The 22,822-nt window shown below is 43.1% G+C and overlaps 5 protein-coding genes across 11 annotated transcripts; 3 read left to right on the forward strand and 2 right to left on the reverse strand.

The window, feature by feature from the left end:
• Positions 1-520: 520 nt before the first annotated feature.
• Positions 521-2,792, reverse strand: LOC116192747 (pentatricopeptide repeat-containing protein At1g33350-like). The gene has a single exon (XM_031521381.1). The coding sequence runs from the start codon at positions 2,778-2,780 to the stop codon at positions 1,152-1,154; it is 1,629 nt and encodes a 542-aa protein (XP_031377241.1). The 5' UTR covers positions 2,781-2,792; the 3' UTR covers positions 521-1,151.
• A 111-nt stretch (positions 2,793-2,903) lies between these two features.
• LOC116192748 (uncharacterized protein At4g37920) lies at positions 2,904-7,719 on the forward strand. The gene is made up of 6 exons (XM_031521382.1): positions 2,904-3,158; positions 3,743-4,020; positions 4,630-4,795; positions 5,460-5,704; positions 6,207-6,394; positions 6,993-7,719. The coding sequence occupies exons 1-6, from the start codon at positions 2,966-2,968 to the stop codon at positions 7,207-7,209; spliced, it is 1,287 nt and encodes a 428-aa protein (XP_031377242.1). The 5' UTR covers positions 2,904-2,965; the 3' UTR covers positions 7,210-7,719.
• Positions 7,720-8,525: 806 nt separating this feature from the next.
• Positions 8,526-12,906, forward strand: LOC116192746 (glycine-rich domain-containing protein 1-like). Its single transcript, XM_031521379.1, has 9 exons — positions 8,526-8,718; positions 8,870-9,051; positions 9,177-9,294; positions 9,405-9,665; positions 9,783-10,235; positions 10,470-11,005; positions 11,297-11,495; positions 11,803-11,958; positions 12,044-12,906. Exons 2-9 carry the CDS (start codon positions 8,885-8,887, stop codon positions 12,683-12,685), a joined length of 2,532 nt encoding a protein of 843 aa, XP_031377239.1. The 5' UTR covers positions 8,526-8,718; positions 8,870-8,884; the 3' UTR covers positions 12,686-12,906.
• A 1,258-nt stretch (positions 12,907-14,164) lies between these two features.
• Positions 14,165-22,576, reverse strand: LOC116192495. Of its 7 annotated transcripts, none has more exons than XR_004154096.1 (3): positions 22,308-22,576; positions 22,120-22,200; positions 14,165-14,406 (listed from the first exon to the last, which is right to left on the reverse strand). XR_004154096.1 is itself a non-coding variant. In XM_031521051.1 (3 exons), exons 1-3 carry the CDS (start codon positions 22,318-22,320, stop codon positions 21,065-21,067), a joined length of 345 nt encoding a protein of 114 aa, XP_031376911.1. In that variant the 5' UTR covers positions 22,321-22,523; the 3' UTR covers positions 19,983-21,064. The 7 variants fall into 7 exon arrangements, 1 of the variants encoding a protein (XP_031376911.1); XR_004154094.1 differs by having other exon boundaries at positions 22,115-22,200; positions 22,308-22,568; XR_004154095.1 differs by lacking the exon at positions 14,165-14,406 and adding an exon at positions 19,983-21,325 and having other exon boundaries at positions 22,308-22,572.
• LOC116192494 (transcription factor GTE2-like) lies at positions 17,214-20,128 on the forward strand. The gene is made up of 3 exons (XM_031521050.1): positions 17,214-18,958; positions 19,060-19,264; positions 19,386-20,128. The coding sequence occupies exons 1-3, from the start codon at positions 17,453-17,455 to the stop codon at positions 19,472-19,474; spliced, it is 1,800 nt and encodes a 599-aa protein (XP_031376910.1). The 5' UTR covers positions 17,214-17,452; the 3' UTR covers positions 19,475-20,128.
• Positions 22,577-22,822: the final 246 nt, after the last annotated feature.

The following is a 22,822-nucleotide window of genomic DNA, read 5'->3' on the forward strand; positions in this document are numbered from 1 at the left end:
ATATATATTATTTATATATTATATTTGAATAGGACCGATAAAAAAATTGGAAAAGAAAAAGAAAGAAACATTATGCAAATCTTGAGCTACATATGCTCAAATAAAACTCAAATTAATTAATTAATTAATTGATTGATGTTTGGTTTCCTATGCAAATGAAAGCATGGGGTTTTCGAGGCTTACGATGGGGGGTGGTTGGAATATTCGAAGCATTAAGCTCTGATTTGTACTATTAATTAAATATCCACTGTCCAATCATCCTATTCCTTCCACTTTATATTAATTAATTGATTAATATTGAAAACTAGTCCCCACTAATTCCAATCAATTAACCCCGTATACGTAAGCCCATAATTTACTCTTTCTTTTCTTTCCTTTTTATTTTTTAAAGAAAAACTTTTTTCCTTTATTTTCCAAATATTTTTCAAGCTTTGATTGTTCCTCTATATTGCCCCATTGAAATCCAATCCTTACATAACCCTGGAATGATATGAAGTTAACATAAGCATAAGTTTGGCCCTTTTTTCAAGTTCTTAAAGAATTCGTTTGATTGGTAACTCTACTAAATCAATAAACTCAAGTTAAGAGGTGAAAATATGAGTGAGTTAAATGAGTGGCCCAAGGTGATTCAATCAAGTAAATATTGAGAGCTGCCAAGAGTACGGCCCCAAAGATGCGACTGCCGGAGAATTTGTCTCCTCGACCATGGCTCCATCTCCACTACCAGAACGCGGCATTGGGCACTTAATGAAACAATTTCAGCCTCAAGATTCAGCTTCTCACTTGGCTTCCTGATTCTACTTGAGGAGCGTTGGCAAGACTCGTTATGGTAATACACTGGAGCTGATGGGCATGCTAGCCACTGCCCAACCCAAATCCGACGAGATCATCTATACTCAATGACTTGCCAAGGAAACATTGATCCTTTTGATAAACAACGTCTTGGGCATCAGAAAAGCAGTCAGGGCGATGAAAAAAGAGGTCTTCACATGCTTCGCCTTTTAGGATGTTCTTAAGTAGATTGCAGTGGCAATTAGGAGCTGATTCATTTTCTTCAATGGCTAAACTGTGAAGACCTTGATGGCTCCCATTCCGCAATCTAAAAACGAGATTGTAAGAGATAGCAGGAGAACAAAGGAAGCAAGCCCGACTCAGCCAGCATCTACCAGGCTCTCCAATACTGTGTATATCTCATCCGTTCGGGGATGCGTTAAGTCAACAGAGTAAAACTGATGGAGTTGGTTGTTTATCTCAACCCAACTGCAACCGGGGGTCTTATATGCATCCCGCTCCTTCAATGTTTTCCTTACTCTACGAACCTCTTCCCACTTCCCTTGCTCCCCATATAGATTTGCCAGCATTGCGCCATACCCGCCATTGTCTGGATCAAGTTCAATCAGCTTGCTCACAGCTAATTCTGCCAAATCTATGTCTCCGTGAACTCTACAGCCATTGAGCAGAGACCCCCATATCACCTCATCGGGTTGAATCTTCATCGCCCCAATAACCTGTAAGGCCTCTTCGAATTTACCAGCTCGTCCGAGGAGATCAATTAAGCATCCATAATGCTCGATCCAAGGTTGAATTCCATAATCCTGAGTCATTGCCTCAAAATAAGCCTGGCCTCTTTCAACATGTCCCCCGTGAGTGCAAGCATTCAAGAGGCCAATGAAAGTGACCTCATCCGGCAGCATGTCGACTCCAAACGTCATCATCTCCTCAAACACGCTAATCGCCTGCCTAGTTTGACCATGAAGAGCCAAGCAATTGATCATGGAATTCCACGATGTTAAGTTTCTCTTAACCGTCCTGTCAAATATTCCCCTGGCCTCAATTAAACTGCCGCATTTCCCGTACATGTCTATCAAAGCATTCGAGATATAAAAGTCGAGAGCAAGTCCATTCCGCAAGATGTAGCAGTGGATTTCTTTTCCAAGCTGAAGCGTGCCAGTATGGCCACAAGCCGAGAGCGCACAAGCGACTGTTACGGCGTTGGGTCTATTTCCTCGAGTTTTCCCATCTTCAGAAGTGGAAGCACTGATCATGCTTCGTAGGATTGAGAGAGCCTGAGAAAAGAAGCCATTTTGCGTGCAGCCGGCGATCAGGGCATTCCAAGATGGAACATCTCTCTCTGGCATTTTCTCAAAAAGCGACATCGCATCGCCCATCAGCCCAAACCTAACGTAACCGGAGATCATGGCCGTCCACGACACTACTGTCCTCTCATGCATTTCATCGAACAGCAACCGTGCACTGTCCACACCAGAAGAGGACCTCGAGTAGGAGTCAAGAAGAGCGGTCTGGACAACTGGGTACTGCCCAAAGCCCGACTTCAAGACGTGGCCATGCACGATGTCAGCTTCCAGTGGCTCAGAACGCGATTTTAAGACGTGAGGGTAGATGAAATGGTTGGGGCGTGGGCGTGCTCTGCGAACCATGTCGCGGTACAGCAGGAAAGCCGACGAGGAATGCTCGGGGTGGGAGGCGTAAGCGGTGATCATGGCAGTGTAGAGATAGATGTTTGGGGAGCGGAGGTGGTCGAAGATGCGGCGACCGTAGTCAAGGTCGGAGAGCTTGAGGGCGCAGAAACGGACCAGTTTGAAGGCGAAGAACTGGGTGTCGGCATGGGCAAGGCCGAAGAGTAAAGCTTGGATTTGCTTGAGCTGATTTAGGTGGCTGCATCTCTCCAGAAGCCTTGGCACATGCTCGTGCAGGTTCGCCATGGAAGATGCTCCTCTGGTCTGTTGCCATGGACGCTGGTAATGGAGCATTCGTGCCATCGTGGAAGAAGGGGCCTGTATTTCTGGTATAATCTAAATTTTAGGGACAAAATTTAAATAAATCAAACTATAGGGGCGTTTTTTAAATTATTTTGCCATCATCTTTATCCCTTCTTCTTTCCCGTGCCGGTGCCACTGCCATCCTTTCTTCTCTGTCACTTCAAAGTATCTTGGGGAGCTTCAGTATGAGCAGTCTGCTCAGATTGCTTGAGCCTTCAATCTCCGCCTCCATCATCACTGAAGGCTTTCCTTCTGCTCCGCCGACCCCTTTCTCTGCACGCTCCGCTCTTCTCTTTGCTGCATCTATTCCCACACATCACCAAACATGCGACTTCAGAAGGGTTCGGCTAATCGGTCGCGGGTTCGACTCCGTTACCGGTAAGCGTTAATCTCCTTTTCTTCCGTTATTGTGAACTTCATTGAAATGTCTGCACTTGTTTCTGGTTTGGATTAAGAGGGTCAATGCTGGTAGTGTCTCTCGGTTGCAATTCTGTGTGAAAGCTCTTTGCTTTGGGCTGTGCTGTGCGGCTGCTCTGAATTTGCAGGACGCAAAGCTTTAGTCAATGTGCTTGCGGCTCATTCTCTGCATGTATTTTTCCTAGGACTTTCTTAGATACCGGGCACAGGTTATTGTTTCAAGCTTCAATATATCTACTTAAGCTTCTTTGAGGACTGACATTCATGTTACTGTCCAATGCCTGATGTCCTGTCAGTTCGTCCTTTACGCTTACCAGGGGATGTTAAAATCATCTTGTAAGAACTTTTCAGCATTCTTCATAGTGGCTTGAGTCGGGTTAGACGTTTTTTAATGGGAATGATTTTTCCCATTTGCAAAAATTCTAGCTTGCTTCATGTAGAGTTAGCAAAAGTGAACTGCGGGCTTCTATTCTAATCTTGTTTATCGATTTATGATCATCTTTTGAAAATACTCTGGATTTCTTTAAATTAAACTGCTGTTGTAGCTCCTCAAGCAGGCAGCACAATGACCGCCCAAGTGCAAGAGCAGGTGGAGGTTGAAGTTGCGGAGGGTTACACTGTCACTGAGTTTTGCGATAAGATGATCGACTTGTTCTTGAACGAGAAGCCCAGGGTGAAAGAATGGAAAAAGTACCTGGTGTTCAGAGAAGAGTGGAGAAAGTACAAGGAGAGCTTCTATAGTCGATGCCATTCTCGTGCAAATAGTGCAGGTGATCCTGTCATGAGTCAAAAACTGATTTCCCTTCAGAGGAAGGTGAAGAAGGTGCAGTTTCTCATTTAATTTGTATCAAATCTCAATACTTTTGATGAAATGAAAATGATCAGAGAGTAATGTAAATGAATTTATAATCTTGTTTCTTTTAGTACGATTCTGGACTTTTTAGGAAATGAGGACTTAAACAATAACAAACTGGATAATTACGTTCATACAAAGTGCTTGTTGGTAATTCAAAATTATATATACCAAGCATTGTATTAAAAAAAACATATCTCAGAACGCTACTTATTAAAGAAGTGAGGAGATGAAGGCTTACTCTAGCTTCCTAACTTAGGAAATACAATAGATTTTCCTATCAAAATCATCCGAATCAAGTAGAAACTAATTTAGTTGATTAGCTAAATTAATGGATTGATGTGCTGGTGCACACCTGGAGTCCAAGTACCTGCACCCTCTGCGCTTCGGGAAGCTGCCCAAACTGGGCACATGGGGTGTTCATGGGCCTTGGTAGCTCTGTATGGAGTCCCCTGTCAATTTAGATAATTTGGCGTCCCACTTTTTTAGAATCCAAATTTTTCAGTCAGTATTTACTATTTAGCAACCCTCCTCCTGAAGCTCTTGTAATATCTCACTTCTATTTAAAAACTGTTTCAGATTGATGATGAAATGGAAGTCCATGATGAACTACTTAAAGAAATACAGGACCATCCAACAGATATTAATGCAGTAGTTGCTCGCCGGCGCAAAGACTTCACTGGAGACTTCTTCAATTACCTCTCTACACTTTCAGAAACACATGACAGCTTGGAGGATCGTGACGGTAATCACTTTTGGCATGAGACGCGATTCTCTCTGAGCAGATTACTCAGATAAGCATACTTGAAATGAGTGATCCTTTATGTTGTGTCATGAGAAGAGCATGTTTGTGGAATTGGTAGATCAAATTTTTGCGTCAAACTCTTCATAAGTACTTGAATATCGCTTTTCTCGAAGTGGGATATTTATATCATATTGGATCTCAAGCAATATGAACCAGGATCCTGGTCTGTTTGGGATCCTGGTCTGTTTGGCATGACGAGACAGCACGGGATGCGATTGAATAACATATAAAAATGTGGTGGTCAACTGGTCATTTAATTGTGGTGCCTTTTCATTCCCCCAATAGTAAAGAGGCCATAAAGGAACTCTTATGTCTAAAATTCAGAAAAATCTGATGGAGTATTATCATATTAAACCATCATGAATTGTCAAAAGGGACAGTTTATAAGATTCAGCTACCAAATCTTCTTTGGGCGTTGGGCACCTAATGATTTAATTTCGGCCTCAACATTCATAATATTAAGGGAGAACCGGTTTTACAATCTGATTCATTATGACTTTTAATTGTATATTTTCTTTCTGCTCAGACCGTTTTACTTATTCTTCCCCCAAAAATTTCATTTTGACATAGCTTTTCATTTGATTTCCTGGTTATGCTTGAGCAGCATTGGCGAGACTTGGAACTAGATGTTTGTCTGCAGTCAGTGCTTACGATAATACTCTGGAGATTGTGGACACACTGGATACTGCCCAAGCCAAATTCGATGAGGTTCTCAACTCTCCCTCCATTGATGCAGCATGTGAAAAGATTAAAAGCCTTGCCAAGGCAAAGGAGCTTGACTCCTCATTGATCCTATTGATAAACAGTGCTTGGGCATCTGCAAAGGATTCAAAAACTATGAAACAAGAGGTATTGTCGTACTTCCCCTTTTAGGATGTTTACCTATGTCGGTCATTGTCCGCATATAGTTGTTTCATTTTATTCCTGAGAAAGCAGTGGCAACTAGGAGTTGATTTTGCAGATTCTTCTCCCATTTTAGGATGTTGTTTTACATGTAGTTCTTTCTGTTCTCTCTTTTTTCCCAATTTCTTCTCTGAGAATATTCTAATATGGAAAAAAATCAATATTTGTTAATTCATGGGAAATTTTAAGTCAAGATAAAGTCATGCTGCTATATGGGGAAGTTAATAAAAGAAATCTGCATTTGATGCATGCTTTTTGGTATCTTAAAATTATAATGCAAATTTATATTTTGCAAGTGTGATTTTTCTTCAGATAGGAATGCCTGGTGTATTGACTCTCGTAGGCCGCCGTGTGCATCTTGTCTGCTTTTTCTTCTCATCCATTTCTTGAATTCTAGCTGCACTTCAGCCTTCATCTTGTTGTTGATCTCAGATATTTGATGATGTAGGTTAAAGATATAATGTATCGCATATACATGGCAACCAAAAGCAGCCTTCGCAGCATCGCGCCTAAAGAAATAAAGTTGCTCAAGTATCTGTTGAACATCACGGACCCTGAGGAGCGATTCTCTGCTCTTGCAACTGCATTTTCTCCTGGTGATGAGCGTGAAGCTAAGGACCCAAAAGCTTTGTACACGTAAGTGAGGTTTATTATTTCAGTTGCATTGATTACTTTTTAACCAAATTGGACCGGTCAGTTTAATTGATTGAACCAGGAATTCGAATCCTGTCCAATTTGGAGAAACCTTGGAGATGGAATAGCTTTAAGTTGGAGAGAACTGGATTTTAACTAGTGATTCTGAAAACTTCAGTCTGTGAAGTGGTTGGACTAGTAGTAGAATTCTAGCCCCTTTTAAATCCTGGAACTAGAATCATTTTTAAATTTGGAAGGTATGCTACAACTTCAAGTGATCTTAGTCGGGAATTTATATCAGTTGGTGTTCAACCCTTGCAACTTCCAAAACTTAACCAGCACGTCTACTAGCTGTCCTTTTCAGTTTCATATTTGAAAAGTTTGGGGTTTGCAACCTTAGTGGTCTCAAATCAGAACCTTGAAGGACGCAAAGCTTGAATCCTCTTACTGTGATCGTGCATATTAGAAAATAGCAAACAGATTCAAGAGTAAATAACTGCCAATTCAACCAGTTTAGCTCAACCCGCTTGCAGTTGCTTTGATTATGGTCAATACAAGTATGGAGCGGGTTTAACTTTTCTGCTTGTATCCCTATGAGCAGGACTCCTAAGGAGCTTCACAAGTGGATTAAGATAATGCTCGATGCGTACCATCTAAACAAGGAAGATACTGATATCAGGGAAGCAAAACAGATGACACAGCCCGTGGTTATACAGAGGCTGTTCATCCTCAAGGAGACGATCGAAGAAGAATATCTGGAGAAGGACAAGCTTCTGACGCCCGAAGAAGCAGGAGGCAAAAAATCCAAGTTCATATAGGTTTGTATGGTTTTAAAAGTGTCTGAGACTTTTACGGATAATATCCATGGCATCCCCCCATAGACGAGTGCAGTCATGGCTCCTCTATGCGATGAAGTAGGAGCTTTGATATCGAAGACTTCGTCATTGATCATCATTAAAACAAGAAGCCTCCTCGATGTGACTCTCTTGCTTCCGGGACAACTTTCTCTAGTCAACGATACAGACGAGGCCCAGCCTGTTGTTTGTATAGGTACATTTGGTGTAATGAGAAGAATTGCCGGCAGAGGAGACCTGCATTTGCACGTTACTTGTTGAAGACACCAGCAATTGGCTACATTTGTCACTAGAAAGTGGAAACACATTATAAAGGTCGATTGTAAGCAGCAACATTGGCTGTAAGGTCCTTTATATGATGATCGGGAATTGGCAGACTACGTCCGAGAATTACCGGTTAGTACTTATTCGTTAGATGTGAAAACAGTTAATGATTATGTAACACGTATCGGTGAGAATGCCTCGCTTGCATCGTATGTGCCTTAAGGAAAGGCACTGATGGTTCTAGTGTTTCGTGGATTTGCAAGGAAAACACAGAATAGCGATTGGGATAGAACATGTCCATGCCCAATAATGAAATTCCTAAATCCATAAAATGGGGAAGATAATGATCTTGGGACAAACAAGACGGGAGCCCGAGACGAGACTATTCAAGTAAGCAATAGTTGTACTGCCGTTTCTTTTTTTAACATGTACTACACGTACATGATTTTCCGTACGACCACCAGAAAAAAATAATAATAATAAAAAATTGCCTATGAATTAATTTTTTCCCTTTATTCATTTACTTTTGGTGAACTATTATTTATTTATTTGGTTTTTCTCTAAAGTAATAAGACCCTGTTTGGCTTTAAAATTTTTTTTTTAACCAATTCCATTATTTTATCTTTTTTTTCCATCAATTTTTTTAATCATTTAATTTAATTTTTAATATTAAATTTTCTTAACTATTCATTATTTTTTTTTCATAATTTAACAACACAATTATTATTTTCTCTCAACCATTCATTACTTTTTCACATTTTTTTTTTCATAATTCAACAATACAATTATTACAAACCAATTAAAATCAAAACTCAATTCAATTCAAATACGAAACGCAACCTTAAGCGTCTGTCGTTTTGCCAATGCGTTCAACCATCAGACCAAGCTGAGGGGCAATCTCGCCATTTTGTTTCGACTTATCCATACATATTAATCTGAAAGCAAAGGAATATTCTCATTCTTGGAGGGTAATTTCGTCACAGAAAAGAACTCGTACTTCCGCGAAATTGAAGCTGTTGTACTAATCAACGAAGCTGCGGAGCTTCCTAAATTATCTCTTCAATGGCGGAATTTCATCATCCTTTGAAACTTCTCTTATGAGGCAGACTCCGTCAGCTTGGAAGTTTCAGATCATCCACTTCTTCTTCTTCTGCGTCTCCACAGCGTTAAGCGCTATTCAGCTTATCGGCTTGTTGAATCAGCTCACAGGTGGTCATTCCCGCTGTTAGTCGTCAGAAAATCGAGCTTGTTGATCATTCCCAGCTTTTGAGCTCACCTTGTTGAAATCGAAGCTGTCATGGATGCAAGCTCTTGGCTGAAGTTATCTGATCGGAATTGGTTCTTGTCGATTGACTTGTAGGTGACGATTGAGATCATGCAAACGGGAGGAAAGGATCAAAAGATGGAGTGGACGGAAGCGCAGAAGATTAGAATAGCTGTGGACCTCGTGGCTGCAGCCAAACAGCACCTCCTGTTCCTCGCCGCAGTTGATCGGAACCATCACCTCTACGATGGTCCTGCTCTTCAAAGAGCCATTTACAGGTAAATGGCTGTAAATGGATTATGGAAAGACATTTCGTTTTGTTCGATGTAATTTTCTGAAAGTGACCATCTTTTCCTTCACCTGAATGGAATTCGCTAGATTAACAAGGTCGCGCTTGTTACAGATACAATGCTTTCTGGCTTCCTTTGCTTGCTAAACACTCCGAGTCTCCTGTCACTGAAGGGCCTCTGGTTGTTCCTCTTGATTGCGAGTGGGTTTGGCACTGTCACCGCCTCAACCCGGTAGGTTTTTCGGGTCCCCTTTGTGAAATTGAGCTTCCTTTTTTATTTCGTTGCTCGGTTTGCATGATGTTAAATATTCTGCCTTTTCATATTCTCAACTTCGAATTCAGGTTCAATACAAGAACGATTGCGAGAAACTCTATGGCGGGATTCTTGACAACTCGAATGTCGTGTCTTCTATTAGAGGCACTTGTAAGTCGGAAACAGAAGAAATTTGGAGTAGACTGTACCCAGAAGAGCCCTATGAGGTAGAGTTGACTGCAGCACCAGCACTCACTGAAGATATCTCTGAAAAAATGTCAAGACTTGGAAAGTGCACCGCATATGATTTAGTATCAGCTGTTAAAAGGCAGAGCCCTTTCTTCTATCAGGTAATACAGCAAGACACTGCTTGCTTACTTCATTTCTCTTATCCTGAATTTAGCCGGTACAAATCCGAGAAGAGTGATGAGGAAAAATACGAGTCTTCTTTAATGCATGTCTTCCAGGTATCTAGGCCTCATATGAGCCATGACGTCTTCCTTGAAGAGGCTGTGGCCAGATATAGAGGATTTCTGCATCTTATTAGAAGAAACAGGGAGAAGTCCATTAAACGGTTTTGTGTTCCTACATATGACATTGATCTCATATGGCACACTCATCAGTTGCATCCTGCTTCCTACTGTGCTGATGTGACCGAACTACTTGGGAAAGTATTAGAACACGATGACATGGACTCTGACAGATCTAAAGGGAAAAAATTGGACACGGGATTTTCTGGAACTACATCTCAGTGGCAAGAAACATTTGGTACAAGGTATTGGAAGGCTGGTGCTATGTACCGAGGAACTGCCCCATCTCCCGTCACAGTAACCCGTTTCTCATCTCATTTGAAGAGTAAGGAGGTGCTGCCATCGGAGGCTGACAAACTAATTCGGATTCCAGATGTAAAGACTGTGGAGGTAGCTACCTGACACCTTTACTCATCCCTTTCTTTGAATTTTATAGATGTCTACATTCTAAGTATTGGGTTAAGCATTTCATCAGTGACATATAGGAGAATATAAGGATCGGCCTTTAATCTTAGATGGGTTAAACTACTCGTACAGATTCAAGGATTCTTTTGTTGTCAAGGCTTAATATTTTTAAACCTTCTTGATCGATCTTGAGTTTCTGATCTACTTTCACGATGTTAGGTCCTTCTGGAGTTTGTTGGAGTTCGGGACTTGCCGGAGGACCATAAGGGGAACTTGTATGTCTCATTCAGTAAATCTCAGCCTGACGCACTTTTCGATGTGAAGAGAAAACTGAATATTTTTTCTGAGTCCGGGGAAGAAATGGTGGCATCATTCCACTGTGAACCTAAGGGAGAGCTGCTGTTTGAGCTAGTGTCTTATTTTCCTTTCAACTTACCCCTTTCAAGAACAAAGGTTCTGGGTTCTGCCTCACTCTCTCTCCAGGATTATCTGGACCCTGTTTCAAAACTTTCCGACCAAAAGTGGTTGGAGTTAGCACCTCATTCTGGCCATGGGAACTCAAAACCAATAGGCTTGCTCGTTGCTGTTTCATTTTCTGTGCCAACCCCTGCACCATATGTGCTTCATATGGTTCAGTCACGGCCTTTCCCGAGAAGGTCTTGCCTCTTCCCACTTCCTCAGAGAGTTCAACAGGCCAAAAGCTGCACTCGCATCATCAACGACTCTGGGATTGAGGTCTTTACACTCCGAATGAGGTACATAAATATCATCATTTATTATGTTAATAAAATGTTTCTTAGTTATTCCCTAATCTATCTGTAAGCATTAAGTTTTGATATATCAGAAGCAATGCTTTTGGAAATGTTACTTGGCAGCTTCTATTTAGGGGGAAAATATGTCTTATTATAATTATTGTTCCAGATCATATCTTAAATAATGTTCCGTTGTTGTTAATCACAATGGAACTAGGTTACAAGATGGATGTTATTCACAAAATCAATTTGACAACTTATTTTTGGAATCTTGCTCCCTTTTTTGCTCATCAGGAGCTTGAAGATGAACAAGCAAAAAGAAAACTCCAACCCTAACAAGGAGGTGATTGCTGTCACAAAAGTTGGTGAGGAACATAAGCTCGCGGAGTTTCTGGGCAATAGATGGTCTTTCCTAAATTCTCAGTTGTCTCTTCAGATCCAGAAGAATTCCTGTGAGGAGGACTATCTGTGCGAACTCGTGGGTGTTAGAATGGTATTCATCTACTCAAATATCTGTCTTAACATGCTATCAAATTATCTTCTCGAATTGATCTCTTTAAAATATACATGCATAGAAAATCCAGATGCATAATCACTACTCAAGTTGATCATTGGTAATATATGAATCTATGCCCACACTGTGGTTCTGTCTTTAAGATATTGATCTGAAGTCTGCTAGTACTTTCAAGATGACCTTTGTCAAAGTAAAATCTTTCAGCTAATCTACTCTGCTACTACGCACAGAATATAGCATGAATAATATTCCTCATTGACATTTAACAAATTTCTGTTTTGGCCAGGTAAAATTCTTCTCAGGCAGTAAGCTGGAATACCAACCAAGACATTGTCGTAGGCATAAAACTGAAAAGAATTTCATGACAGCGATTGAATTTTCTGCAGAGTATCCATACGGCGAAGCAGCGGCACTGATTGATTTGAAATCGGGTTTGGTCAAGGTAGAACAAACATTCTCGATGCATGCTCATATGGCAGGACTTTTCTTTACCATGCTTGATCCTAATTTTTTCATGTGTCGAATAGGTGAAGAAACAAGAACTCGTGTTGGCTCTGGTGTCATCAGCTTTTATACTTTCTGATATTTTGAAAAATGAAGGGTACGATTCCTTGGCTGTTGGCACAGAGATTTCGGAGGTCGACAGTGGGGCTGAAGAAAGAGATGACTCCACCACCCAGAGCAAACCGTGCCATGTCACCTCATCTGTAGATGGTGTTACAGGATTGAGCTTGAACGAGAATATAGCTGAGGATACTAAAGTGGTCGCCCCCACAGAAGGCCTGCCATCGGCGGCTGGTTGTGGTGGAGGGTGTGGAAGTGGCTGTGGAGGCAGTTCTGGCAACGTGGTGAAAAGCAGTGGATGTGGTGGTTGTGGTGGCGGCTGTGGTAGCGGGTGTGGTAACACGGTGAAGAGCAGTGGCTGCGGGAGCGGCTGTGGCGGCGGCTGTGGTGGGGGATGTGGTGGCGGCTGTGGCGGGGGATGTGGCAGCAATTGGGCAGGAAACTCAGTCAAGAGTGGTGCATGTGGTGGCTGCGGAGCTGGTGGCTGTGGTCCTGTGCTATCAAAGGCATCAGTTAATGAGAATGCCAACAGCAATGCTAACTCCTGCGGTGGTCAGAAACCGGTGGAATCTGTCAAATTAGCTGGCGAGGTAGCTGCAGCTTGATGTTTGTAAATCCATTCGTTCATCTGTACATAGTGTGTGCTGGTGTGTCAGTTTGTCTCTGTGCGATTTCGTGTCTGATGGACAACTTGATTAATGAACTTGGCGATGGAGATGATCGCCCGGTTTCTATTCCATTGGGAAAAAAAGGTTGGAAGGTTGGGTAGAAAAACTATTTCCGACCGAAAATATTGAATTTACAGTGAAAGGAATTCCCCGAGAAATACTGATCTATGGTTTGAATGCTCGATCTTCGCTGAAGTATAGTCAAATTACTCAACTCAACCGAAATGTTATTTTCTGATCGTTTCTGCAGAACTAAAACTAATTTTATTGTAGCAATCGATTGCTCGTAGTTTTCACAATTGAACAACTAGTTCCGACTTGAGTTGGATTTGATGCGGCGATAGTGAGTGCCACTAGCGAGGCGAGACTGTGCCGGTCTAATCGCTCGGCAGTCTCAACTTGGGTCGATTTCGGCATTCAGCCTAGATTGGCTGGCGTTTGAGTGACAATTTGCCTGGGCTGCAACTGGCCTGCGTTGACCTCATGGACAGAAGCGACCGGTACGTGGTCATTGCATTAGTGGCGGATGGGCCCCGGCCCCCGTAATTATTCTAGCCTCGGAAAATATTTTCCTGTCCATTAATTATGCCGGTACGTACCCCGTAGTTCTTGGCCTTCCTTATGACTCACTTTATTTACTTTCGCTCGATGGACATAATCCGAAATCTATAAAATAGACGTTAAATGTCTGCGTTGCAATTAAATGCAGGTATTGATGTATCGACTTAGGTATGGTATGGAATCACGTTGCTGGAAATGAGTTTCCCGTGCGGTGTTTCCCCGTCACCAAGCTACCTCGACTTGGATTAGTCCATATGGGTTTTGGGACTATATATCCACCTCACAAAACTGCAAACTCTTACATCGCCATGGCAACTGAGAGAATTGGGTTCCCACGACTCGTTTCTTAGAAGAATATTTGGAGAATCGAGATGCAATGAAATCGACAGTTACATGGACATTACACTTAGCTCAGACGCAATGCTTTGATTGGTATCAAAGCTTAACTTAATTTAACTTAACTTATCGCTCAATTCAACAATACAATCATTACTTTTTTATCTTTTTTTTTTGTCAAATTCTCTTTCATACTTTTTTATATAATATTTAAATTAATTTTTTAACACTAAATTGTTTTAATTATTCAACATTTTTTCTTCAATTTCAACACTTTTTTCTCAATTCAACAACACAATCATGACTTTTTTTATCATCTTCTTTAAATTCTCTCATATTTTGACAAACTACTTTTGTTTTTATCTTTTTAAATCATACTAAATCAAACTTAAATTCGTTACCGAACGTAATATTAATTCGCTGGTGTAATTTCGATTGCTGATTCCAAATTCAAATAAGCATTGCATGCATTAATCCTTCAATAATTCTTGTCCTGATTGACACAGTAAGCATTAACTGTTTTTTTGGTAAACGAGGATAATGCATTAAAGATTAACCATGGTCTTTTACAAACCGGGGCACGGAGGCTCTCATACTATCTCTAAACAGAGCTAAGCTAAGAAAAGAAGGAACAATATCAAATAAAATGATATATTCATATTGAAGTCCACCAGCTTGAGCTAGGAGATCCGCCCAAGAATTAGCCTCCCTCAATGTATGAATGAGTGGGTTTAACGACCTCGAAGGAGTGGCTCAGCATCCTGCAATCATTAAGAGTAGCCAAAGCAGATGATTAGAGCTATCAGCACTGCAAGACCACGTGCAGAATAGTAGATGCATCAATTTCCACTATGATTTGTCGTATATTTGAGTGACTGAGCTAGGATGAGCCCTTGTTGCAGGGCAGTCAGCACAGCAACCATGCCAGAGGCTACTCTTATATTCATAGCAAAGCCCTTGATCCAATTTCTTTTATGATCTCTGATCAATCCGCCAGCTCCTGCTTTCCCGGGGTTGCCTAGACTCGATTCATCGGTATTGAGCTTGAAGAAGCCAGGAGGGTGTGCGTGTGTTTTGGGAAGAGGGGGGGGGGGGGGGGGGGGGGGGGGGGGGGGGGGGGGGGGGGGGTTGCAGCTCACATTCTTGGACACATTAGCCATTGTTCTGGCTGCTTTCTGGGTGCTAGAAAATTCAGCAGCAAGTTGAAGAGTGAAGGTAGGTGGATTCGCATAGACGGGCTGCTTGGAGAATAATAGATAGTTCTGATTCTTCCAGAGAGACCACAGGGCATAGGAGGACAAAGTACCCCGCTGTATACCCAAGGTCGAGGTTAGTTTGGTGGAGCAATTGGTTTGAAGCTGCTCTTGAAGGGGAGAGTGGAAGGAGGAATAGATTTCGTCTGGGATGCCAAGCTGGTGCCAGAAGTTAATGGCGTGTGTGCAGTCTCGCAGAATGTGGATGGTTGTTTCAACACTAGCACAACGGGGGCAAGACGTGATTGGCAGAGCCCGTTGCGAGAGTAGATTTGCCGAGGCTATCCTATCCCTGCAGCAAAGCCATAGAAAATGTTGTATTCTCGGGATCGTTGGACATTTCCAGATCCAATTCCAAATGGCTGGCTTGGTGGAATTCGGAGCAATAACAAATGAGTTGAAGGCGGTGAGTCTTTGGCGAAGGGGTTGAGGTTCAGGGGAAAGCCTTTGATTATGTCTTGGAGCTCCATTGGGAGGTGGAGACCGCTGAGATCCCAATGCCTACCTGAGTTGATGACGGTGTCAACGCCGGCGTTCCAGACTTCCACTTTGAGAGCTTTCCAAGTTGGAGAACCAGTCCATTTGAAGGTTGATTGGCAAATGAGTATTTTTTTTTAATCCTACTCCGCTTATTTTCAATTCAATAACACAATTTTTTTTTCTTTATTTTTTTTTATCTTAATTACCATTCAATTCAATTTTTAATACTAAATTCTTTTAACTATTCATTACTTTTTCTTACTTTTTTTTTCATAATTTAACAACACAATTATTATTTTTTCTCACGTATTATTATAACCCAATTAAATAAATAAAATATATATATATATAGTTGAAATACTCAACTTCATTTCCAAACAAGACCAAAATTTAGCTAATGCAACATTATTGTTCTTTGTAGCTGCAAAGCTAAAAGTAATTTCAACTCACCTTTTTGTTTTAACCGGTCGAAGACGAACAATAATACGTGTGCGCCGGACCAAATTAATGACAATTAAAGAAGAAGCATCAAACATATTGATTGAAGCTTTCGGGGAAGATTAGCGGGTACAGGCACGGCAACATGAGATAACACGGGGTAACTTCCTATTGAATCTGTCAGGGTGTTTTCGTCTTTCCGACATCTAACTAATGTATGTTTCCTTCAAACATTTCTTTCGCTCGATACGAGATTAAAAAGTTTTAACCACTCCCATAATTTATAGAGGAATTCCATGAATTATTGTCTTCGAACTTAACGAATTTATTGATCAGTTCAACTACGATCTAACTTTTACTGTCATATTACTGTTACTATTGTTGACGTGGGAAACCTTTAATGGCAAGAACTGTGATGCCGAGAATTACCCAAATTTACTCGAGATATAAGTAATTCGGTCGATATTTTGGAGATGATCATATGATAGGCTCTCTTTTATATTTGTTCCTATTCCCTTTCTTGCGGAGCCCAACCGACTCTATCTGATGTCACAATTATTGATTCACAAGAAGAGTTATTTTTCGGTGGAGAAAAGTTATTTACTTTTTTTAATTAATTATTATGCCAGAGGAAAGAACCGCCGACCGCGTCACACTAACTAACCGGGTGCGGGTAAAACCCTCAGCTAAAGCTGGTGGTGTACTGTAGGCACACCCGCATGTGATCGTAGCCAGAGAAGCAGCCAGTCCCCTCCAACGGCTGTGGTTGGGTACGGACGCTCTCACAGTCTAAACCGCTGCAACCGCCGACGTGGCAGCAAGGATGTGATCCCGTCCCCAGCGCTGAACTGGCAAAAAACCCAGGCCCGGATTTTTGCTGGAGAGAAGATTCCGCAACAAAAAAAGTTTATAGATATTTATTATTATTTCTCATCACCCACAGCCCGTCCTCTGGCCCACCTCCACGTCATCACCCCACCGGGCCCCACCACCCTCAGCAATTTTAAATACTTCCCTTCTACGTTGTTTTTTTTCCTTTTCTGAAAATTATTTTTAAATTAAAATTTCTTTTTCTTCTTTTTCCATCATAAATGACTCCCCCCCCCCCAGGTTCCAACTGATTGATTTGATATTCAGTAAATAAATAAGAAAAAAAAATCCATTTCCAAAAAATTTAAATTTGCCACCAGAAAGGGGGTAAAGGAGGAAGACGCAGTTCCCATCACACGGCTGAGGGGGTGCCACGTGTTGGATAGACGAGATCTGAGCCGTGCGAGGATGGGGGCAGGTGCCCCAGATCGGGCAGGGAGGGAAACGATCTGAACCGTCCGTTGGAGATCGACGGCCGAGAGGCTGCCCGGGCAGATCTGGCGCGCCTTTAAGAAGGGGTGGTGCCCTCCTCTCGTTCCTCGTTCAAGCTCACACAGAGACACAGAGAGAGAGAGAGAGAGAGAGCGCTAAAGAGGGTGTTCGAGACGAAACCCTCGATTCTCTGCCTTCGTCTTCTTCGATGGTGTTTGGTGAAAGGCTGCCTGTCAGCTGCCGACCCGAAGCTCCGGTGATGCCTCGCCGTCCCCAGACCGGCGGTGACTAGGCCCCCGGATCCGACGGATCTGATATCCGGTGGTGATCTCTTATGGCATCAGCCCTACTGGCCAGTCGAATCGAACCTTCCTGGGGTGACCGCAAGGTGTATATGAGGAAATACACCTCCAATTCTGCCACCGATCACAACAGCCCTCTCTTCATTTCTAACCCTAACCCTAGCTCGGCCGCTGTCAGGCAGCAGATCCATGACCCGTCTTCCCGTTTCCGGCACGATGATGACCACGCAGCAGCCGTCGGAATCGACGACGAGGCTGCCTCGTTTGCCCCCTCCCGGTCCTCGAGGTTCGACGCCTCCGAGTACGTGACCTTCAGTCTTGGTGATTTCTCCAGATCGGAGCTCAGGGACCTCAAGAAGCGCCTGCTGATGGAGCTCGATCAGGTCCGCATCCTCAGATCTCGACTGGAGACTGCCAATTATGAGAGCAGGCCTGCCTACCCGACATCCCAATTCTCTGCCACGACCCGGCGCTCTCCAGATGCGGTGGCGGAGTCCCCCAGGCCCAAGCACAAGGAGATCACGGGGAAGGCCGGCACCAACAAGAAAGGCGTGAAGAGGGTCAACCCCTATGGCCCTGACAAGGAGACGAAGAAGCCTACTCCGGCCTTGGCCCCTCCCCCGTTGGATCCCATAACTGAGCGCCTTGTTCCAAGCATTATGAAGCGGTGCAGCCAGATCTTGGGCAAGCTGATGAAGCACAAGCACGGGTGGGTCTTCAACACTCCCGTCGACGCTGCGGGCCTAGGGCTCCACGACTACCACCAAATTATCAAGAACCCCATGGATCTTGGAACTGTGAAGTCGAAGCTCGAGAGGGACCTGTACCGGACTCCGCAGGATTTTGCTGCGGATGTGAGGTTGACCTTCAGCAATGCCTTGCTGTATAACCCTAAAGGAACTGACGTAAACGTTATGGCGGAGACCCTGTTGTTGCAATTCGACCAGATGTTTGATCCGGCATACAAGAAGTTCGAGAAGGAGCGGCAGAGGGCTTTGGCTGAGGCAGCTGCTGCTGAGTCGAAGCCGCCAGCAGTTTGGGCGGAGGAGTCCGTTATGGAAAGTGTTAGAAGGGAGCCCGAGCCAGTCCCAGTCGAGAAGAAGCAGAGTTTGAACCAGAACCTGAACCCAAGTCCGAAGCAGAGCCAACCACCGGCATTGTCTAGTCAGGAACAGGCACCCGACCCTACAGCAGCCCCCTCCTCAGGAGGGAAACGGGCAAAGGTGGGAAAGCTGCCAAAGCCCAAGGCAAAGGACCCGAACAAGAGGGAGATGACGCTGGAGGAGAAGGCGAAGCTAGGGATGAACTTGCAGAACTTGCCGCCTGAGAAAATGGGGCAGCTGGTGAACATTATTAGGAAGAGGAACAAGCACTTTGCTCAGGACGGTGACGAGATAGAGTTAGACATTGAAGCAGTGGATACCGAGACCTTGTGGGAGCTCGATCGCTTCGTCTGCAATTATAAGAAGTTGGTCAGCAAGATCAAGCGGCAAGGCCTCATCCACAACCAGGTTTCAGCCTCGGAAATCACTCACAAGGTAAACGGTTGTTGACCATATGATTACATTACCTTGTTTTGCTGTGTATGGTGTTTTCTTGGTAAATGGTGTTAATGGTTTTGGTTTATGGTTGCGAGCAGTCACCTGTGAGAGAAGCCCCTGAAGCTGCAATGCTACCGCACAAAGGGAAGAGGGGAGATACTGGAGGAGGCGGTGAGGAGGATGTAGATATCGGGGATGAGATGCCGATGGGGAATTACCCACCCGTCGAGATCGAGAGGGACGATGCAAGGTCAAACAGCTCTAGCAGTTCGAGCTCCAGCAGCGATTCCTCTTCATCCAGCGGTAAGAAATGCGAGCCCTTTCTGGGTTCTTCTGGTAGTACTGAAATGGGTAGTAATTCATTGGGGTGGAAACAGCTGTTGGAGTGGAATTGATGTGGATGCGAACTTGATTTATGTTGCAGATTCAGATTCAAGGAGTTCTGGGAGCGACTCGGATGCAGACAGCGTCCAATCGCCCTTTGTTGGATCAAAAGGAGCCCACGGGAGCTAGTTGAGCGCAATGTTCTCACGGATTGGGCGACACCAATCTAGTCTTCTGGGCCTTTTGCATTGATCAAACTCTCGGAGGGCGAATTTGCTTGGTGGCGGTGGACGAGGAAGGGGAAAGGAAGTGGGTGGGGTGGTGATTGATCGGGGTGGGGGGTGAAGTTGTAGCATTTTGTAAAGAGTAACGAGTGACTAGGGAGAAGAAAAAGGAACCAGTAAGTTTTTATTCATAGAGGGGGTTTTTCTTTCTCTTAAAAATTTTCTTTGTAGGGAAATGTTGGAATTTAAGAGCAGGGAGTTAGGGTTTGTTTTTCTTTCTTAATTGCAGTTTTATTTTTATTTTAGTTTTAGATAGGAGTGTGGGACTGGAGATGGAAGAACAAAGCTGGAAAGGAGATGGATGAAGAAGAAGAAGAAGACTAGAAGGGGGAGTAGGGTGGGTCTTGGTGGTGAGATATTTTTTGTATCATACAAGCAAAAGAGAGGGGGGAGGCCACTGTGGGATTCATTGATCATAGTGGTTTCTTGAAGAAGTTTGCTGCACAGCCTCAATGAAAGAAAAAAAAGACAGAACATCATTGTACTTAGTAGTGAGAGAGAACTGATGATGAAAAATTGCAAAAGAAATCTGGCCCCCGGTTTTGCTCTGCTTGTCCCACATATTCCTTCCATTCATTCAAGCTTAAAGCTTTGATTCTCTCTCGCCCTTTCTACATATCAAGCAATGAAGAAGGTGAAGATGATGTTATCCTCTCTACTCCTGGTCTGTCTACGTCCACCAGCTTTTTCAGTCTTGACCTTTTGCTTTTACTTCCCTCTGGATCTGCAGGGCTGCCGTGTGTCCTGTGTCCTGTGTCGTGTGTCGTGTGCCGGGTGTCCTCCCTCAGTATCACTCCCTTAGGGCCCAAGTGCTAAAGCTGCTCCTAGATTTCTTACTTTGTACTTAGACATATGTGTAGGCCACTAAATCGACGCTGCAACGGAATTATTGTTTTAACTTATTGGCTGAAAACACCGTTTTGGAAAAGATGATTAACCACAAGATTAATTAATTAATTAACTGAGGAGGAGCCTTCTGGCAGGCGTACGGGACTGAAAGAAGAGGGGGCGCAAGCAAGGAAGAAACTTTGTTGTTGGTGGCTCTGAGGTTGGTTGTCGCGACTTATTAATCTCCTCCTCAAAAACAAGCTCTAAAGGAACCATGTGGGGTCCCCCATCTTCCATCTTCCATCTTTCATCTCCATCTGCCATCTCCATCTCCCTGTCACTTTCCCCCTGAGAAGCTTCTCCGAAGCATACCCTCTTGCGAGATGAGAGACCTCATGACTGAGAGGCAAAAGGATCGGATGGGGGTCAACAGGAGACTCAGACAGGGAGAGTTGACACATTAAATTCAGTTGAATAGAGCGCACTGCATCGCAGTAAGGACTGAGTCAGCTTTGGTCATAAATGGCCAACGTAGCATGCGACCCATATTGTCCCGTCCAGTGTCTCATTGATTATCAGCTTGATGGATGAAAGTAAAAAAGTCATTCCCCCAAATCTGTCTTGTACATCATCAGAACACTGCTTCCCGGCGTTTCTTTAAGAGGTATTAAGACTTTAGTTTCGCTTTGACGCAGGAATAGCTGTATTGATCGGCAGTTGCAACTTCACCTCGTCGGGATTCATTCCAACCGATCCCCGAACAATTTGTATTGACAAGGGTCCTCCAGCTGATTCGAGCAGCAGCATCCTTGGACTCTGGGGCAATGGATTCTTGTATGCGGTCTAACGTAACTCCGCACCCTGCATTAGAAAAAGAGGCCGGGTGGGAACAGTTGGAACAGCCATTATTCCAACAGGATGCAGAAAGCTGGTTACAAGATGGACAGATTTGATCAGTTTACTGAAGAAAAAACTCAGGTGGAATCTAACTCAATAGGCTTTGACACCCGGTAGAAGGGTACAAAAATTCCCTTCCATGGAAACAGAAAAAGAAGAAGGCCCATTCTGGTGCGCAGCCGGGATAACACGAAGTTATCCACACCAGCTTTGAGATATTTCCCGCAAGGTTACACCTCAGGCGCACCAAAATTCGATTTGAAGAAACCGGAGGAGGTAGGAAAGCCAATTAACTATGTCCGAGGACGTAAATTTGTGTGATAATCTAGTTGAATTTTGTCTCTACCACAAGCCCGACCTGACTCGATTCTAAGGCTGACTTCTAGTGCCAAAAATGGACAGAATATGAGTAGATTCACATACAGAACAACCCAGATTTCCATCTAGAAGATTGCAAAGATCCTGAGGACAATGCTATTACACGAGAAGCTCAAGATTTCCATCTAGAAGACCCAGAAGAGAGGCAGCGCATCGGAGCAGCTGGTGCTGCTGGATGCAAGAGCAAGAACACAACTCAATAAATAGCAATAGATCGTGATCGCGAAGAAGATCCTGTTAATATTCTAAGAGATGCGCATCGTGATCTATAACTGGAGACACCATCACCAGAGATTGTGTTCTACGATCGTCACAATCCGTTGACAATATCACCAAGTAAATACTAATAATATCGGAAAGGAGATTTGTATGACCTTGAAACAGAATAGAATCAAAGCATATATAATTATGAAAAGCACCAAATCTCAGAAAGCAAGCTCACCTCACCTCACCTCACCTGCACTCCCTGATTCAGTGGGCTTCCTAAGACAAACTTATTGCCCACTGAAGTGGAAGAAATGTGCAGATCTGTGAAGAAGAACGTCAGCATAGCAACATAGCAATCTAGTGTGTATGTATCTAAGCAGAGGAGCTCAAAGGGGCTGGTTTAACTGGTACAAAGTTGTTTAGCTCACCTGGGAAGAACATACAAGGAAGCCATGGATGGAGGAGGAAAGAAGAAACAAGCAGAGCTGTGCTGGTGAACAGTAAAGAACAAGAACAAGAAGAGAGGAGAGGTAATGCAGAGAGACAAAGGAACAGAAATTATTATCGGTATCCATGATCATTTTGGAAATCCAAGAAAATATGAATGGTCATAGTCAGATTTTGCTTTGTTATTTGCCCCAAGAAAAAAAAAAGCTCTCTACCGAAAAGAAAAAACTTTTTCTTTATTAATAAAGGCATCATCTTTAGTCGAATTTTTAACTCTTCATTTAAAAATTACACAAAAATACATCACATTTTTTTTAGCCTCAAATCTAGCAAGATTTTTACTTGAATTCTCAATTATAACAAGACTTTTGAAAGATTGTATGGAAAGACACGATCTTTCGTTTTAGTCTAAAATCTTACGCGATTTTTTGTTTTGATCTCAAATCTAGCAAAATAAGTGAAACTCACATATTTTTGTTTAATTTAACATATTTTC

Source organism: Punica granatum, chromosome 1 (assembly GCF_007655135.1).
Source record: "Punica granatum isolate Tunisia-2019 chromosome 1, ASM765513v2, whole genome shotgun sequence".
NCBI lineage: Eukaryota > Viridiplantae > Streptophyta > Magnoliopsida > Myrtales > Lythraceae > Punica > Punica granatum.

What these genes read in the sequence shown, in the direction of transcription:
- LOC116192747 (XM_031521381.1), bottom strand. Translation starts at nt 2,780, where the DNA reads ATGGCACGAATGCTCCATTACCAGCGTCCATGGCAACAGACCAGAGGA.
- LOC116192748 (XM_031521382.1), top strand. Translation starts at nt 2,966, where the DNA reads ATGAGCAGTCTGCTCAGATTGCTTGAGCCTTCAATCTCCGCCTCCATC. An exon ending in CAGCTTGGAGGATCGTGACG is followed by an intron (nt 4,796 to 5,459) that starts GTAATCACTTTT and finishes ATGCTTGAGCAG; the next exon opens with CATTGGCGAGACTTGGAACT. An exon ending in GACCCAAAAGCTTTGTACAC is followed by an intron (nt 6,395 to 6,992) that starts GTAAGTGAGGTT and finishes CCCTATGAGCAG; the next exon opens with GACTCCTAAGGAGCTTCACA.
- LOC116192746 (XM_031521379.1), top strand. Translation starts at nt 8,885, where the DNA reads ATGCAAACGGGAGGAAAGGATCAAAAGATGGAGTGGACGGAAGCGCAG. An exon ending in AGAGCCCTTTCTTCTATCAG is followed by an intron (nt 9,666 to 9,782) that starts GTAATACAGCAA and finishes CATGTCTTCCAG; the next exon opens with GTATCTAGGCCTCATATGAG. An exon ending in TGAAATCGGGTTTGGTCAAG is followed by an intron (nt 11,959 to 12,043) that starts GTAGAACAAACA and finishes TGTGTCGAATAG; the next exon opens with GTGAAGAAACAAGAACTCGT.
- LOC116192494 (XM_031521050.1), top strand. Translation starts at nt 17,453, where the DNA reads ATGGCATCAGCCCTACTGGCCAGTCGAATCGAACCTTCCTGGGGTGAC. An exon ending in CCTCGGAAATCACTCACAAG is followed by an intron (nt 18,959 to 19,059) that starts GTAAACGGTTGT and finishes GGTTGCGAGCAG; the next exon opens with TCACCTGTGAGAGAAGCCCC. An exon ending in CGATTCCTCTTCATCCAGCG is followed by an intron (nt 19,265 to 19,385) that starts GTAAGAAATGCG and finishes TTTATGTTGCAG; the next exon opens with ATTCAGATTCAAGGAGTTCT.
- LOC116192495 (XM_031521051.1), bottom strand. An exon ending in CACTGAATCAGGGAGTGCAG is followed by an intron (nt 21,326 to 22,129) that starts GTGAGGTGAGGT and finishes TCTTGTAACCAG; the next exon opens with CTTTCTGCATCCTGTTGGAA.